Raw genomic sequence first — 16,453 nt, 5'->3', positions numbered from 1 at the left:
AGACAAAAAGAAAGAGCACGTGATTTAAAAAGTTGTTACAACAACTTGATAGATTTAGATAACATTTTGCTTGAATGTAAAATTTTTATTATAAAAAAAATTCAAGCCAATAGATTAAGTAATTTAAAAAATTTTAATATAATTTTTTCTGTAGTGACGACTTTGATTTAAGAAATTTTAATTTTTATAAATTAAAAAAAATTCTTTTTTATTTTCAATTTTCATTCAAGATAATTAATTTAAATTGTTTGTCCAAAATCAATTAAATTATTCATGAAATTATCCAAATTAAATGAAAATAGATATCAAAAGTCAATAATTCAATGTCACTTTCGATAAACACAAAAGAGTGAATCATAATAAAATTTCACAAAATTCCTCTAATAATGTTATCGTGATTTTAACTAAAATTAATATAAACTGCATTATATCGATGTGGACAATATACTAAAATTTTGTATACATAATGATTAAATCATTATAAATTTCCCATCATTCAATGATCAATAGATTGATAAAAATCTAACTTCATAACAAAGATAAACTTAAATTACTCTAACAATAAATAGATCAATACTGGCGGCCTGCTCAATAATATATCATCAAGTTTTCATGCTCATTATTTAAATGGTTTTGTAAATAAAAGAAAATTAATTAGAGGATCATATATAAATAAAAGAAGCTCTTAATCTGTAATTAATGTAAAATGTTGTTGGTCAATTCTATGGTGCATTTTTGCTGGTTCTTGAGTTTGAGTTTGACCAGTGAGGTTCAGGGGTGGGCGCCCATGTTTAACTAACTTTACCGTACAACAGAACTGGGATGAGATATGATCCCAACACCGAAGATAAAGTGATGAGTGAAGAATGATGAAGATGATGACCCGCTATTCTCTCTGTGTTTCTCTCTTGATCTTCATCCCCACACTCACACACTCTGCGAATCCAAGCGCCAACTATTTGACCACTCAACAACTCTGGTTCTCTCAAACCCTCGATCATTACTCTCCCTATGTCAGTACTTTCAATTTCCACATCCTTCATCTTATAATTCTTTGCGCCATTTCATCTGCATCACGCTTTTTCATAATTACGCGAATTGCAGTCGCAGGATCGGAGCCAATTCCAGCAAAGATACTACGAGTTCCTTGACTTTTTCCGTAGTCCAGATGGACCTATTTTTATGGTAATTTGTGGTGAATATACATGCAAGGGGATCAAAAACGACTATATTGCTGTAAGTTTCAATCTTTCCGCAAATATGCATTGTTATTGGTGAATTGAGATAATAAGTTTTGGCTTTGCCTTGTAACACACTATAGGTTTTGGCAAAGAAGTTTGGAGCAGCTGTGGTTTCCCTTGAGCATCGCTATTATGGAAAGAGTTCTCCGTTTAAACAGCTCACAACACAAAATTTGAGATATCTTTCATCCAAGCAAGCACTCTTTGATTTGGCTGTTTTTCGCCAGGGTTATCAGGCAAGTTAGATTTTTTCTAACTTCCTGTTTGATGACATGTCAGAAATTAACCAGTAATTCAGTGAAGTAGTGCCTTTAGGGACTAGTTGGGAATTTGTCAATTAAAATCAAATTGTAGTTCATTGATTGTTAGTCAGCTCAAGATTGAGCTTATCATTAATAATCAATGACAATGCCCAGAAAATGGGAATATTTTATGTCAATTTGAGTGAATCTTATCATACTTTCCTTCAGGTTTCATGATGACTTAAAGAGTCTGCAGTGTGGATTAGCTTATTGCTCATCATTTTAATTGCTTATTGTACTTCTTGTAGGAATCTTTAAATGCAAAGCTTAATAGAACAAAAGAAGAAAATCCATGGTTTGTTTTTGGTGTCTCATATCCTGGAGCACTGAGTGCATGGTTTCGTCTTAAGTTTCCACATTTAACATGTGGAAGTCTTGCAAGCTCTGCAGTTGTTCTTGCTGTTTATAACTTCACAGAGTTTGATCAGCAGGTGAAGATAGTGATTTTTCCTTTATGTTCATACTCTCACCATATCTCTATTTTACAGATTTTCAGAAGATTCCATACATTGTACAGTGTTCCCTTTGGTTTAGTTTCATTCAAGTGTTGAGTTCTGTCTTAAACATGCAGGTTGGTGAGTCGGCAGGTCCTGAATGTAAAGCAGCATTACAAGAAACCACTAAACTTGTCGATCAAAAACTAGTAACTAATGGAAAGGCATTAAAGGCATCTTTCGATGCAACTGATGTATGCTTTATTACTCTATAGATCATATTATTATTTACCCACATGCATGAGCTACATAGCCTAATAGATTTTTATGGTATGATTTGCACGATGCCTGTTGATCTTTGCCTTGCTATGCAGCTCAGAATTGATGGTGATTTCCTGTACTTTTTGGCAGATGCTGCTGCTACAGCGGTAATTGATATGATATCTGCTGTTTCATTTCTTCAAGTCAGTGAAATATCTTGTATTTATGTTTGTTTCAGTTTCAATATGGAAATCCAGATAAATTATGCAAGCCTCTTGTTGAGGCAAAAAAGGCTGGGGATGATTTGGTGGTATGCTTTTCAAGCTAGCTTCTTAGTTCAGTATTCTTAATTTAATGAATTATACACTCATGTGTCAATGTCTCTGGTCCTCTTCCTGGTGGGGATGGTTACCTCTTTGGTAATCTGATTTCACATATATTATCATTTTGCAGGATGCTTATGCCAAATATGTAAAAGAGTATTACCTTGGAGACTATGGTGCTAGCGTACAATCTTACAACCAGAATTACTTGAAAAACACTGCTGCTAGTGAAGACAGTTCTGATAGACTGTGGTGGTTTCAAGTTTGCACCGAAGTAGCATACTTTCAAGTGGCTCCCTCTAATGATAGTGTGCGCTCCTCAAAAGTTGATACAAGGCAATCTCCTTTTCTCCATTGTTAACTTTGTATACTTCTTTGTTTGTTGACAAGATTCCTTTCCTCATTTTTTGCATATCACACAATGGCTTTCATTTTTCCAGTTTTTTGTATACTTTGTGATCATGATCTCATAAATTGGAAAAAAGTAATTTCTTAATATTGCAGGTACCATTTGGACCTCTGCAAAAATGTATTTGGAGAAGGCATCTTTCCTGATGTTGATTCAACTAATATATACTATGGAGGCACCAAAATTGCTGGTCAGAAACTTCCCTTGCCTAAATGTGTCATTCGGTGCAAAGCTTTGTTTTATCGTTTTGTGTTAAGTGAACATTCATAAGCTATCTTTATCGGGCCTTAATTATTGTTGTTGTGAACTTAGAAGAACCTAATGAAATGGGAGTCTTTATTGTGTTTGCATATTTTAGTTTGAATCATGATTGAATTAGCCAATAAAGTAATCTATTAGAACTTTTTTATTAGCATATTTTACATGTCTTTATGGTTTTAGCTGAATATCATGTTATATTGTCATCATGAATTTGACTTCTTTCATCTACCCTAATGTAACGTACATGGACAGGTTCAAAGATAGTTTTTACAAATGGTTCCCAGGATCCTTGGCGCCGTGCATCAAAACAAGCGTCATCCCCTGACAGTGAGTTGGAATGAACTATTTTCAATTTTGAATAATTCCCTTCTTTATTAATGCTATTACTCTGGCACAATGTCAAAATTGCATTTCTTTCAAATCCAACAATTACTATTATCAAATTGCGGTTGAACTTTTCAGTGCCTTCCTATACAATCACGTGTTCTAATTGCGGCCATGGAACTGACATGCGTGGATGTCCTCAATCTCCGTTTAACATTGAAGGTATATATCGCTTCTACACCGCCAATCTTAAACCTACAGTATTTCCATTGCAAGATCCCAACAAATAGATTTAGCACTGCAAAAAAGAAAAAAATGATAATAACATGATAATTTCTTGTAGAAAGAAAACTCAAATTAGTTGCCAACATCACCTTTTTTGGTTTACTTTTCACAATACATGATTATGCTCCTGCATTTTGATAACGAAATTTCATTCTAGGTAATGAGAAGAACTGCACCTCCCCTGATGCAGTCCACAAAGTCCGGCAAAAGATTGTGGAGCACATAGACCTGTGGCTTTCTGAGTGCCAGGACACGAGCAGGAGCTGTATATAATTATTCTTAGCATGCAATAAGATGATGTAGGACAACAAAAATTCTGTGAAGTAATGAATTGTGAATCACCTTTGTGAATTATTTGTTATTTATTTCTCGTTCACTCTTAATAGCTTTGGAAATTAGAAGTGAGATTTTTGCCTCCTATTTTAATAACATGTTATGTTCAATGCTTATGACAAGGTGAGGAATTTAGTATCAGCTCACTACAACGTGTTTTGACAATCTTCATGACCATGAGAGCTAACTTCCATAAAACACCATGATTTTTAAGTGACTACATAGGTAAATTCATATCATTTTTATTCAGTTTAGAGATAGATTATTGATTATCTAATATTGAACTGAACTGAATAACGAATAATCACTGTTTGTATAACTTCATTTATCATAGACATAGAGCATCAGTTAGGCTTGAGGAGGATTCCCTCAAACAAGACATTGTTAGCATACCTTTGCAACTTTAAAAGTCCTGTCAATGCCGTAATTACAGTCTTGTCAGCATTCAGCAGTAAGAATGGTGCAAAGCAAAATCGAGTTTGTGAAGAGTCCAAGTTAGTGAGTTACATACCATTTTTCGAAAAAAAACTCCTTGCAGTGTTGCCACTTGCCACCATGACTCACCATTTGAGCCGGGCAACGAACCAGACCCTGCCGGTGCTTACTATTAGAACTCTGATGTATATGCAGTTTTCATTCTATTTTTTCTTGCCAATACCGAACTCATCCTGTAACATTTGGCTCAGTTAAAACTTAAAAGCACAATCACAAGTGATATTTCTCACTGTAATTTTACTAGAAATTCTTTGGCAAACTTCTCAGCCTGTTAAGAATCTGTGGCCAATCTGTTAAATACCTTGAATGAATGGAACAAAAGATTTATGGGGCCAGGCCAAGCTATCAACATGAGTTTATTGCGCCTTTTTTGGTGGGTTTGGGGAGAAGAGAAAGAGAGGGAGGGGCAGAAAGAATGAAAGAAGCCGAAACAAACAAAAACATCAAGATATTCCTTGCCAGTTGCATGTGATGTAATAGTGCTGCTAGTGCTGTACTATTATTGGACACGATTAAAATGTTCACTTTCACTGGTATTCAGGGTTACGGTTCAAATTATACTTCCCTTTTCACTTTAGCCACGAAACTTACATTCCAATTCCATCATGTCCCAGGCATTGAGATCATTCCATGTTCAAATTGTTCGTGGGTAGCTGGAGTGAAAAGAATATGTAAAGTGGTTCCATCTTCACGAATGGTTTATCTAACTGGATATTGACTTTAAGAATACATCCATTTAAGCTTAATTTTCTTAACCAGAATTCTTGACACAACTAAACAAAAATAAACAAGACGTTGCATTCGTATCTGTTTAGAAGACGTAATTTTTGTCATACATTTCCCATGAAAATTTTCATGTGAACCTATTATTTTAAACAAACATTTAAATGAAAAATGTTTATATGAACTTTTTAATTATCCATCGAGATACGTTACATCACGAGTAAAACAAAATGAACTACAGCATATGGATTACAGCAAGATTCTAATCGATTAATTTAAGCGTATACTTATTGGAGAAGGAAAAGAGATAAGTTTGACCAAGAAACATTGATTAAAGCAGGTAAAGTAACCGAGAGTCGCACAACGTGATGCTATCTGACACGTAAAGCAATAGAAATTTATATGTATAAACTTCGTGCAAAACGTCAAAGTTAGAGAAGATCACATTATATTACAGAATTCTAATATGTACAATTTAATACCCAGCTGTACAATTGTCAATTTGCCATAGCTCCTTGCCACGTCATGAAGATGACAGCTGAACCAAATATTTTTGGAGAAATTCCCATTTACTCCATGGAAGAAATTTCGTACAAACCTAAGCTGCCATTCCTTGTGAAGCTTCATAAACCATGATTGAGAAACCTTTTAACACAACTGAGACAGAAATTAAGATTAACCAATAGTCCATAGAAATTGCAATGCACAAGGATAAAAGATGACTAATGCACGTGTTCTGCAAATTAATCAGTATGTTTTTCCAATAAATGCTGGTCCCTTGATGCTTGCCCAGCATTTTTAAATAGTCACTTTAGCTTAGAAGTCTCTAAATCGATCCAAAAAAGCCTGAAAATGTGTCATATACACACAAACACTCCATTTGGTCCAGACATGTCAGGCATACATTCATTCAGTGCTAATGTGGGGAACCAACTTTCAACTTTGTCTGCATGATCGGCAGCCAAGTGGTTTATGTTTGCTTCTCCCCAAAAGAAAAGTCACATGACTGGCACGTAAACAGTCACATAACAGTGGCTTCTAGGGAGTAAATGGGACACCTTTTGATAATACACAAGCCAAATGGGTAACCACATCTGCTCACCAGTTACCACCTCATCACTTACAGCCCATGGGGACCCAATTTCAAAATTTTAAGAACCCAATCGGAAGCTCTTAAACAGTAACCATAGACTACCATTAAAAAAAAGGTAGAACTATCAATCAATGCATTTATAAGTATACAACAGTCTCACGCTGGTGCAGTCACATGCTTCTATTTTCAGACTTTTTAAGATAAGGGATATATGACTAGATATTTTTGTAATACTTTTTTACATGAGAAGTACATTGAAGTTAAATAAAAAATTAAATCTAACAAAATAAATCTAAGTTAGTCGCAACTAGCTTGGATTCTTGCGTGTTTAAGATTTAATATTTACACAAGTCAGACAGATAAAAAAAGATGTGTACCATGATTATGACTGGAAGAGAGTAATGGTTGCAATATAACCATTCTTCATCACCTGCTTAGCATCATAATGGTACAGATTAGCAGTCTCCTTTTAGCATCATATAGGACTAAATTATTAAACAAGCAGCGGACTGTAATTGCAAAGAATGCCATACCTCAAAGGCAATATTTTGATAACCATATACAAGAGTAGAACCAAAAGGGTTACTCGCAGAACCTTGAGTTTGGATCGCAGCTCGCCCACAATCCCCGAGTATTTCCTAACAGAATCAATTGAAAGCTATTATTATACACCAAAACTTTTGTTGACCAATATAAAAAACCACATCAAAGCTTGCCAGTTTACACAATTATTTGCTCTTTCGAAATCAAACTGTATTATTCATCTTCCATAAAAGAACATCGATATAAGGGTATCCATTCAACTTGGGAGGGATAGAATATCACCTTTACGTGTTCCCACTTTGTACTAGGTGTAATAGCTCTCTGCTTGCTGTTATTTACTTCCTGAAAAGATTCTCCGGCAGCTGACAAGGAAAATAATAATTTATAACTTCACCCATAGCTGCTAATGAAGGCTAATCTAGATACAGCATTGTAAATACAAGATTGCTTACAATCTGAGCCATGGATAACGAAGTTACACTTGATGTATGAATTGAAATCGGCATGACCCGGGTAATTAGTATGTAACACAAACTTCTTGATTTTATGAGTCTGAAAAAACAACAGACTTCTAGTGAGTTCAATTGTCATTTCTGTCAGTTTATAAGAACAAAGGGATGTGTCATTATGCAAACAACAAACCTGCCCATCAAATAAGATGTCCAGACCACGAGTAAAGTAATTATAAAAGTAATCTCCACAAAGAGTTGTTCGAGGCCGAAGATCCGAGGCAGAATGAATAACCATAGGATCTACCTGCAGGGCGAGAGTCAGGATCAATAAAAGATACTCATTCTGAGCAGTTTAGTTCTAAAAGGATAGTTAACAGTAAATCTAGATTTCTACTCCATAAAATAAATGACTAAGTATCTAGTGGACATCAGTGCTCCGTCCATGAAGCTCTGTAATTTACATTGGAACTACGAGGAGAAATAATTAACTTCATATTCCTATAGATGATAACTCCATTTTGGACAACCCCACATTCCCACCTGGCCATGTGTTTTGAGCTTAACAATGAACTTTCTCACCCGACTTCTTTGCACTCTCTTTACACCTTAACCAAACCAAATTACCAAACATATGCGCAGTCTTAAACATGCAGCAATAGATTGCCAAGCTCCGTATATGATCCTTAAATTAAAGGCAGAACTTGCTTTGAATTTACACTTGAAAACGATGGTGCAGGGCAGAGGAATCTGGTAGAATTAATAAGGAAGTTATCTTGTCTTGGTCTAAAATTTTCATTTTGGTTTTAGATCCGGTAAAATATGAAAATTATCTATTTTGGTTTTCATGGTTATTTGGTTAATCAGTTTGCTTTGTTGAGTGTTGATGTGATGTGACAAGTAAACTCTATTTTTTATGCTTTATTATCTTAAAATATGGCATAAAATAATATAAATCAATTGCTCTAATAATTTTGTTATATGCATTTAAAATATATTCATGAATAAAATATGTAAAATATATTCATTTGAAAGAATTTACTTAATATGTATTGATTTTAAATTTTTAATATCATGAGAAAATAAATAATTAAAAGAATTTAGTTTTATGTACTAACATATATATAGATTTTTTTAACATCCATTAGATGTTAATGTTATTATAAATATTAAAGTATTTTTTAATATGATATTAGGTGTAAAAATTAAGGGGAAAAAACAAAAAGTAAAAAAGAGAAGAAACAACCAAGCAAATGTTATTATAAATATTAAAGTATTCTGTTATATGTTAATTAGCTGTAAAAATTAAAAAGGGGGAGGGGGAGAAAAAAGAGAAGGAACAACAAATCAAATAAAAAAAAAATAATACAAGTGCATGACAGGAGATTTGAAACATGGTTCATGGACTTACAAGTGCTCTTTGCTAACAAGCAAACCATAAATACACCTCTGAATACATGAACTGTAAATAAACATAAATTCAAATCTTCATGGCACACAACCAATAAAGATGCAGGGTTTATCAAAATTTTTAGATATTCTATATATTGATAGAATGCCACAAAAAGACCTACAAAATCATCACATTTCATATACAAAATAGTAATCCAAGGAACCTGCTTTTGATGAATGCCACAGGGACGACCTAGCTCAGTCCACACATCCTGAAGAAACAGGAAGTACAACATGAACTTTGCTTCAGACGAATAATACAAATTGAGGGAAAGATGACCACTGAAAAACATGCAATCTCAGAAAGTAATCCAATAAAAGCTTAGCTCAAATGGACCTATTGTATGTAATATACATCCTACCTGAGGACATGCACCAAAAGGAATGTGTTGCGTGCCAACAGTGAAGTGCAATTCTTCCCCCAGCTATACAATAAAAAAATAATAATAACTGAATTATATGCCATTATAGTCAATTTACCAAAATAGCCAGAAAGTTTGTCTATAACGATGCTATCTGAGAGAATTATCCTATAAACAGATAGAGGACTCAGAACCGAACCTTAACATGAACTTCTTCCATATAAATGCTGCCAGAAGGTAAAGGAGGAGCAGAAGCCTTATCCATCAAGGATCCCACACCAACTTTCTTACCAGAGGAACTATCATATATGGACACACGGCAAGTTACTGGTGTAGTGCCATCTGGAAACTCCAATGGCAATTCCACTTTCATAATGAAAAGGGACAGAGTTAACAAATTTGAATAATAACATATAGTTCTATGTTTCAATTCACGATGATGTGATAAATACCTCCCCCATCATGACAGCAATCTGTATACTGACTTGGAATAGGAAATGCAAACGACAGCCCCTAAAACCAAACCAAGGAATTTATAGTCTAAATAATATTATGTCAAACTGTAGGACATAAATTTAAATACGAATAATTAAGCATTTGACATCTCAACCACATACCGGGTAGAATAGAGTGTATATGCCTCTTTCCTTATCGAAAATTCCAGGATATGTGGGCCCAAACAGGGCATATACAGCAACGAACGTGGCCAAAGTCGACGGTCCACTAAAAATTGGGAAGACGATCATTAACACAAGACATTATTTCACAGGAAGTAGATGCTAAAATTCGAGGCCCACAAACTCACCCAATCAACGAAGTCGAGTACCGCATTTGAAGACGCTTTACATCGTATATTTCAATAAGGCGCAATCTCTAAAACAACAATGGAAAATCAGGTCATTATAAATTAGGTGGAGAGTATAGCCTCAACACAACAACTTTAACCGATTGAAAGCATAAGGGTTACATACATCAGAAGCTACTAATATTCTGTAAGAATTCTTTACACACTTTTTCAATTTGAATTTTGAACTATATTTCCAACTAATTTAGAATGTTTTGATCTTGATCATGAGACACCCATAAAACAAACCAAACAATCAAATAAGTTGTAACCTTCTAACCTTGCACTACTAGCTAGTCCAGCACTCAACGTGTCAAATAAATATATAATGAACGAATATCTCCAAGACTCCAACTGAGCCGCATCATCTAATATTATGAGTTACAAATAAGCCACGCTGGGTAATTAGTTTGCGGAAACAATACCTGAGACCAGGGATCAAAACGAAGGTGAAAACCATGGTCTGGAAAGCTTATAACAATATCCAACTTAAGTGGTTCCTGTAATTGCATAAGAGCAAATATAGATAAGTTTGATACAAAATAAAACAGAGACACCTCGCAGAGGTGAAAGGTGAAGCCATAGCATTATAGCCTGCCAAAAGCATTCTGCCAGTTCAACAGAATCAAGGAAACCCACTATCTCCACGAGATTAAACTTCGTTATACAACACAGTCAACAATAACTTTAAGTCATGAACACATGAAACGAACCTCATCATAATACTTAACATGAACCACATCATAAATGTTCGGCTGATTCTCTATCTGAGCAAATGCTTCACTTATCGGCATCCCTGAACACCACCAATAAACGGGGGTAACCTAAATTAGCAAAATCCCAATAATATCGACTCCTCAACAGTGCCGGAAAAAAACAAACAAGCTGAGCTATCGTAAGTGATAATAACCAAAAACCTAATCGATCAAAGTCAAAATTAAATCACGGCGCCTTCAACACAAGTCCACCTAATCAATCAACTGAAGATCCACCACTGCTATAATGCAATAAGGAAACCGAATGGATCAATTGAAGAGAAAATCAGAAAATCCATTGGATCCTTCTTCAATACGAATTCCCAATTCAAAGCATGAACACGAATTTTTTATTGTTTCATTTTAAAACGGAATGGAATTAGGGGAATACCAAGAGAGAAGGGTCCGATTCCGAGACCAGGTCGGAGATCGAGAACGATGGCTCCCATGGCAGTGCCCTCGCAGCGCCGTCTGGGTCTCTGCAACATATTGGGTATTTGGATTTCGGAGGGGTATTTTGGTAAAATAATTCCGTTACTTTCGGGATCGAAGGCCTAAGGATAACACGGCGATACGCGGCTTCAAATTGAATTGAATGTATAAATATGATATGATGGAAATGGGGAATGGGTTTCTTCTATCTATTTCTTTCCCTTGTTCTCCTAAACAACTAAGATACGTATAACTTGTATAAGATACTTCAAATTTCTATTCAAAATTTTTATACATATTACGAATTTGAATAATTTAATCTATCTTAAATAAATACAACAGTAAACTCTCAAAATAGTAGTCAAAAGTTCAAATTGCCAAAACAATTATTCTTAAATATGGTGTATATTTTTTATTTTTTAAATATTTATTTAAATATTATAAAAAATCAAATTAAATAAATAAATTATTTACTAAATATAAAAATCTTTTATTATTTATAAAAATATAATATTTATTAAAAATTTTTTTGTGTTTCAAATTATTTAGATTTATTTTGTTAATAATATTTTTCAATAACTTAGTTGTGGACACCTAAATTTTTTAATTCTGACAGTTTAACTCTAAATATTATTATATTATAGACAACTTTAATCAAAATTTCGCTTAGAATGACATCAAAATTTGTAAACCAAGGACTAGGAGCAAGGCAAAGCTCCCCGCTCTCCAATAAAAAAGACTAGTTTATTTTTTACTACCAAGTACGGATACTTTGTTAAGTTGTCGTATTTACGTGTTGGATATATTTCGAATACAATATTCATTGACACTCGTTCAATACGTGTGTCTGTTGTATTTAACCGTGTCTTAATAAAAAATAAAAAAAATTTCGAATACGTCTGAACACACCTAAATATCATTACGTATCAGCGTGTCCAGTCTTATTCTTAACATATATTCTTAAAATTAATTTAGATATAATATATATTATTATTTAATAAATTTAGATATAGTATATATTATTATTTATTAAAATAAAAAATATTTTAAATACTTGATATAATTAAAAAAATAAATTAAAAATAATTAAAAAATTTAATTTATATTTTAATATAAATAAAATATCAAAATATCATTTCAATTTATCTAAAAAATACTTTATATTTTATATGTATGCGTGTCCCCGTGTCATATAAAATTTTAAAATTTGCGTGTCGGCGTATCCTGTGTCGTGTCGTATCATGTGTCTGTGTCCGTATCCGTGCATCATAGGTTTTTTAATAACGTTACACATTCGAGATTTTTTTTATGAACTAAATTTAACCAAGTTAAATAATAAAATTTAACTAATTTAAGTTGGTCGAATAATCAATTTATTCGTCTATTTAAATAAATATTAAAAACTTAAATTTCGTAATAAAATTCAGAATAATAATAGTTATAATTAATGAGCAATGCTAGGGCCAGCAATTTTTGTGATTGTTAGCTATCAACTAGTCATCAATGATGATTTGATGGTGTGAGATTAGTATGAAATTTCATCCAATGGCTCACCTTCCTCTGCTGGTTACATGCTGGCCAAAATTCAATAAAACTGCTGGCCTCCTAGACTTTTCCATAATTAATTTTTATTATGTTTAACTAATTTGATTAAAGTTAATTAATAAAAAAATTAAAAAACTTGAATTTGTAATATCGTTCTTGTTTTTTTTGGTAACTTGACAAAAAAAATTAATTAACATATATTCTTAAGACACATAATAAGATTATCATTATTAAAAAGTTTTAAATGTTTTCATTTAATGAATATAAAATAAGCCAATGAATTATAATTCAAATAACATAGTCTTTTTGTACTTAATTAAAAAGTCACGAATTCAAGTCTTCTTTTAAAAAAAATAAATGTAAAACAAACACATTAAAAACTTAGGGTGCGTAATGCATAAAATAAAAAAACAGAAAATACTAAATAAACTTAGGGTGTCTTCCTATTTTTTTGTTTTCACTTATTATTTTTATTTTTTTTTTTACAAAATTCAAAAAATAAAAAATACTAAATATAAAAATAAAAAATATAAATAAAAATCAAAAGCAGTCTTAATATTTTTATATTTTCTTCAATAATTTTTTAATTTATAAACTTAATATGTGTCTTCAAATACAAGATAAATAAAAAAAAACCAACTTTAATTAATCACGATTATTATTTTAATTTTTTTATTCAAATAATAAAAATAAATATATTTCATGAAATAATTTATTATACTATGTTCAAAAGAATGTTATTATAATATTTATTTATTGTAGTGTTATATCTATTGAATAAATTAAAGTAATAAAATTGGTTTTTGTCAACAATATTTGAAACAAACTTATTATATAATAACTACAAATATGGTAATAAGCTTGGTCTCTATTTTAATATATTATATATACTAACGTCTCAATAAGTGTGATGTATGTTCAGTCATTTTTTTTATTATTTTTTAAAAATATATTTTTTATAATTATAAATTTTTATATTCTACTACTAATCTATACTGATAGAGTGGTAGAATTATCCTTATAGGTATTTGTTACGAGTGGTAATCGGAGATTAATGGGTTGGATACGTTAGGTTAGCCCAATCGTCTGAGAGGGGAAGCCTTCGAACGGGTTCGCGCCTTTGGGGCCTCCGTCCGACTTGTGAACGTGAATGAATGGGGGGTGGTACCTGCAAAGACACTTCGATGCCTAAGTCAGCAAGGGTGCGAGCAGGTCTAAAGAGTATTGGGACTTAGAGATACCTGAGGGGTGTCAGTGTATTTATAGTGGTGAACCAATAACCACCGTTGGAGTAGTTCCACCTTTTAAGGTGGATAATTGTCTCTTTATCTTAGGGAAGCTGCGATATGGCTCCTGTAAGTGGGTTGAGAGATTTTAGGGGCAGTTATTATCTGCCAGCTAATCCTCGTTTTCGACTTCCTTAGAGCAAGTCGTGGTGAGAACCGACTTCTCAGGGGAAGGTCGGTGTACTGCGAGGCTCAACCCTGTGGGTTGGGCCTGTCGTCTGGACCTAGACTTTAGCGTTGGACCAGGATATGAACAGTGCCCCTACTCGAGCCCAATTTCTTTTAAGAATTGGGGTCGAGTATTATAACTCGGGACCGTAGCCGACCTGATAAGGAACCGACGTGTTTTAAAAATTCTCAATAGTTGCGTCTAATCAAACGTCGCGTCTCTTAGAGGTTTGAGCATTCATACGTGGGGGCGGTTACATTGGTAACAGTGCAACTCTTAAATGGCTGCGTCGTTTTACCTTTATCCCCCTAACGTGTTTATAAATACTTTTTTCTCTCCTTGCTTGTTTCGTTTCTGAAAACTTTTCTACCTGCACCTTTTACTGTTTGAAAGAAGAAAGCTCCTTCCTTTTCGAGTGCTGTTGCTTCCACATTTCTGTGCGAGGAAAAAGGTCAGTTTCTTTTCTTACCTTTTCTTTATAGAGTTTTTTCGCTTGCATGTTTTGTTCAGTAGAGTGTGGATGGTAGTCTCGGTGTTTCTCTGCTTAGTTTGAGAGACTTGCCTCGAACCCTTAGAGACCCTATTTTTTATCCTTTTTCTTTTTTCTTTGTAGGTTTCGCTATCCCTTTCTAGAAAAATAAAATGTCTTCTGTAGAAATCCTTGCTCAATGGGTGGATGTCACGGTTCTGGGAGAAGAACCTCTTGTGGATACTGACTTCATCACTAACCTTCGCACTCATCATAGGCTTTGCACTTCTGATGAGGATGAGCCGAAATATGAACTGATTGCCCCGGGTTCGGAAGACCGGGTTTGTTTTGGGAGGGCTTCTGAGGTAGCCCCTCATTTTTTCTACATGTATGAGAGCATGATTACCCGCTTAGGCGTTTTTCTCCCTTTTTCCGACTTCGAGATAGCTGTTTTATGCCACTGTCGTGTTGCTCCTACCCAGCTTCACCCCAACTCTTGGGGTTTTTTGAAAATTTATCAATTTATCATCCATGCTTTAGACTTTCTGACTTCTTTGAAGATTTTCTTTTATCTCTTTCATATGACTAAGCCTTTTAGTGGACAAAATAACAAATAGCAGTGGGTGTCTTTCCGGGTCATACAAGGTCGGAGAGTTTTTACTCTTTTTGATGAATCCTTCCATGACTTCAAAAATTTCTTTTTCAAAGTTCAAGCTATAGAGGGTCACCACCCCTTTTTTTTGGATGACACTTCTTCTCATCGCTTCCCTTTGTACTGGAGAGAGGCCTATCCTTGTGAAAAATACGGTCTGGATGATTTGGATGAGGTGGAGGCGGCCATTGTGGGGTTTCTCCGAGAAGTATGGGGGAGAGCCCCCTACCTAGATACAAAAAAGTTTCTCTAGGGGTCTCCGACCTTTGTCCAGGCTCAATTAGGTAGCTTTTTCTTAGTTTATCATATTAACCGACTTGATGTTTTCACGACTTGTTTCTTCCGACTTGTTTTACTGACTTTAGCTTCCTAATTGTTTTTGCAGAAATGGCGAAGAAGAATTCCAGGGAGTTTTACCAAAGAGTTCAGGAGGCCAAAGCGAGATCCCGCGCCAGAGTCGGCGGCGCCAGGGTAGCTGGTCCTTCTCGTCCTTCCTCTTCCCCTTCTTCTCACAATTTGGGGACCCCCACTCGTCCTATTGTTATTTCTTCCTCGGCCTCTTCTCTACCGTCCCCTCCTCCCCTCCTCCCCGATCTTCCACTGAGCCAGAAAAGAAGAAGCGCAAGGCTTTAGAGTCTAGCTCTTCTTTTGAAGGTGAGGCCAAGGTGGATGCACCTCAGTTTGTTCGGAAGCATATCTATCCTCATACTCATATATGTATGGATGATGCTTCTGTTCGAAACCACCTTACTATTCTGGCTCAGGAGAGTATCAGGGCGGCAGGGGTGTGCACAAAGTTTCTTGATATTTTTTAGAAGACTTCCCTCAGCTCTTTGGGTTCATCCCTGAGGGTTGAAGAGCTAGAGGAGAGGATTCTTTTATATCAGGAGGCTGAGAAGAGTCTGAAGGAGGAGGTCACCAGGTTGAAGGAGGAAAGGGATAATTTCCGAAAGAAGGAGGAGAAGTTGATGGGCCGGTGTACTATGGCAGAGGGTCTGCGGGAGAAGGCTG

At 34.4% G+C, this 16,453-nt stretch overlaps 2 protein-coding genes across 2 annotated transcripts; one reads left to right on the top strand and one right to left on the bottom strand.

The window, feature by feature from the left end:
- Positions 1-698: 698 nt before the first annotated feature.
- On the top strand, positions 699-4,201 carry LOC107488041 (probable serine protease EDA2). The gene is made up of 12 exons (XM_021142191.2): positions 699-1,013; positions 1,105-1,236; positions 1,322-1,477; positions 1,792-1,974; positions 2,115-2,231; positions 2,352-2,405; positions 2,477-2,548; positions 2,692-2,897; positions 3,066-3,160; positions 3,484-3,558; positions 3,694-3,777; positions 3,998-4,201. The coding sequence occupies exons 1-12, from the start codon at positions 867-869 to the stop codon at positions 4,111-4,113; spliced, it is 1,437 nt and encodes a 478-aa protein (XP_020997850.1). The 5' UTR covers positions 699-866; the 3' UTR covers positions 4,114-4,201.
- A 1,573-nt stretch (positions 4,202-5,774) lies between these two features.
- LOC107488040 (PHAF1 protein At3g51130) lies at positions 5,775-11,563 on the bottom strand. Its single transcript, XM_016108736.3, has 15 exons — positions 11,281-11,563; positions 10,848-10,930; positions 10,560-10,634; positions 10,096-10,163; positions 9,908-10,013; positions 9,743-9,803; positions 9,490-9,656; positions 9,291-9,353; positions 9,093-9,140; positions 7,670-7,783; positions 7,480-7,579; positions 7,310-7,389; positions 7,018-7,122; positions 6,862-6,914; positions 5,775-6,048 (listed from the first exon to the last, which is right to left on the bottom strand). The coding sequence occupies exons 1-14, from the start codon at positions 11,375-11,377 to the stop codon at positions 6,867-6,869; spliced, it is 1,215 nt and encodes a 404-aa protein (XP_015964222.1). The 5' UTR covers positions 11,378-11,563; the 3' UTR covers positions 5,775-6,048; positions 6,862-6,866.
- Between the last annotated feature and the right edge of the window lie 4,890 nt (positions 11,564-16,453).

Source organism: Arachis duranensis, chromosome 5, assembly GCF_000817695.3.
Source record: "Arachis duranensis cultivar V14167 chromosome 5, aradu.V14167.gnm2.J7QH, whole genome shotgun sequence".
In the NCBI taxonomy this organism is placed as follows: Eukaryota; Viridiplantae; Streptophyta; class Magnoliopsida; order Fabales; family Fabaceae; genus Arachis; species Arachis duranensis.
This window is presented reverse-complemented; position numbering and strand designations above follow the sequence as displayed.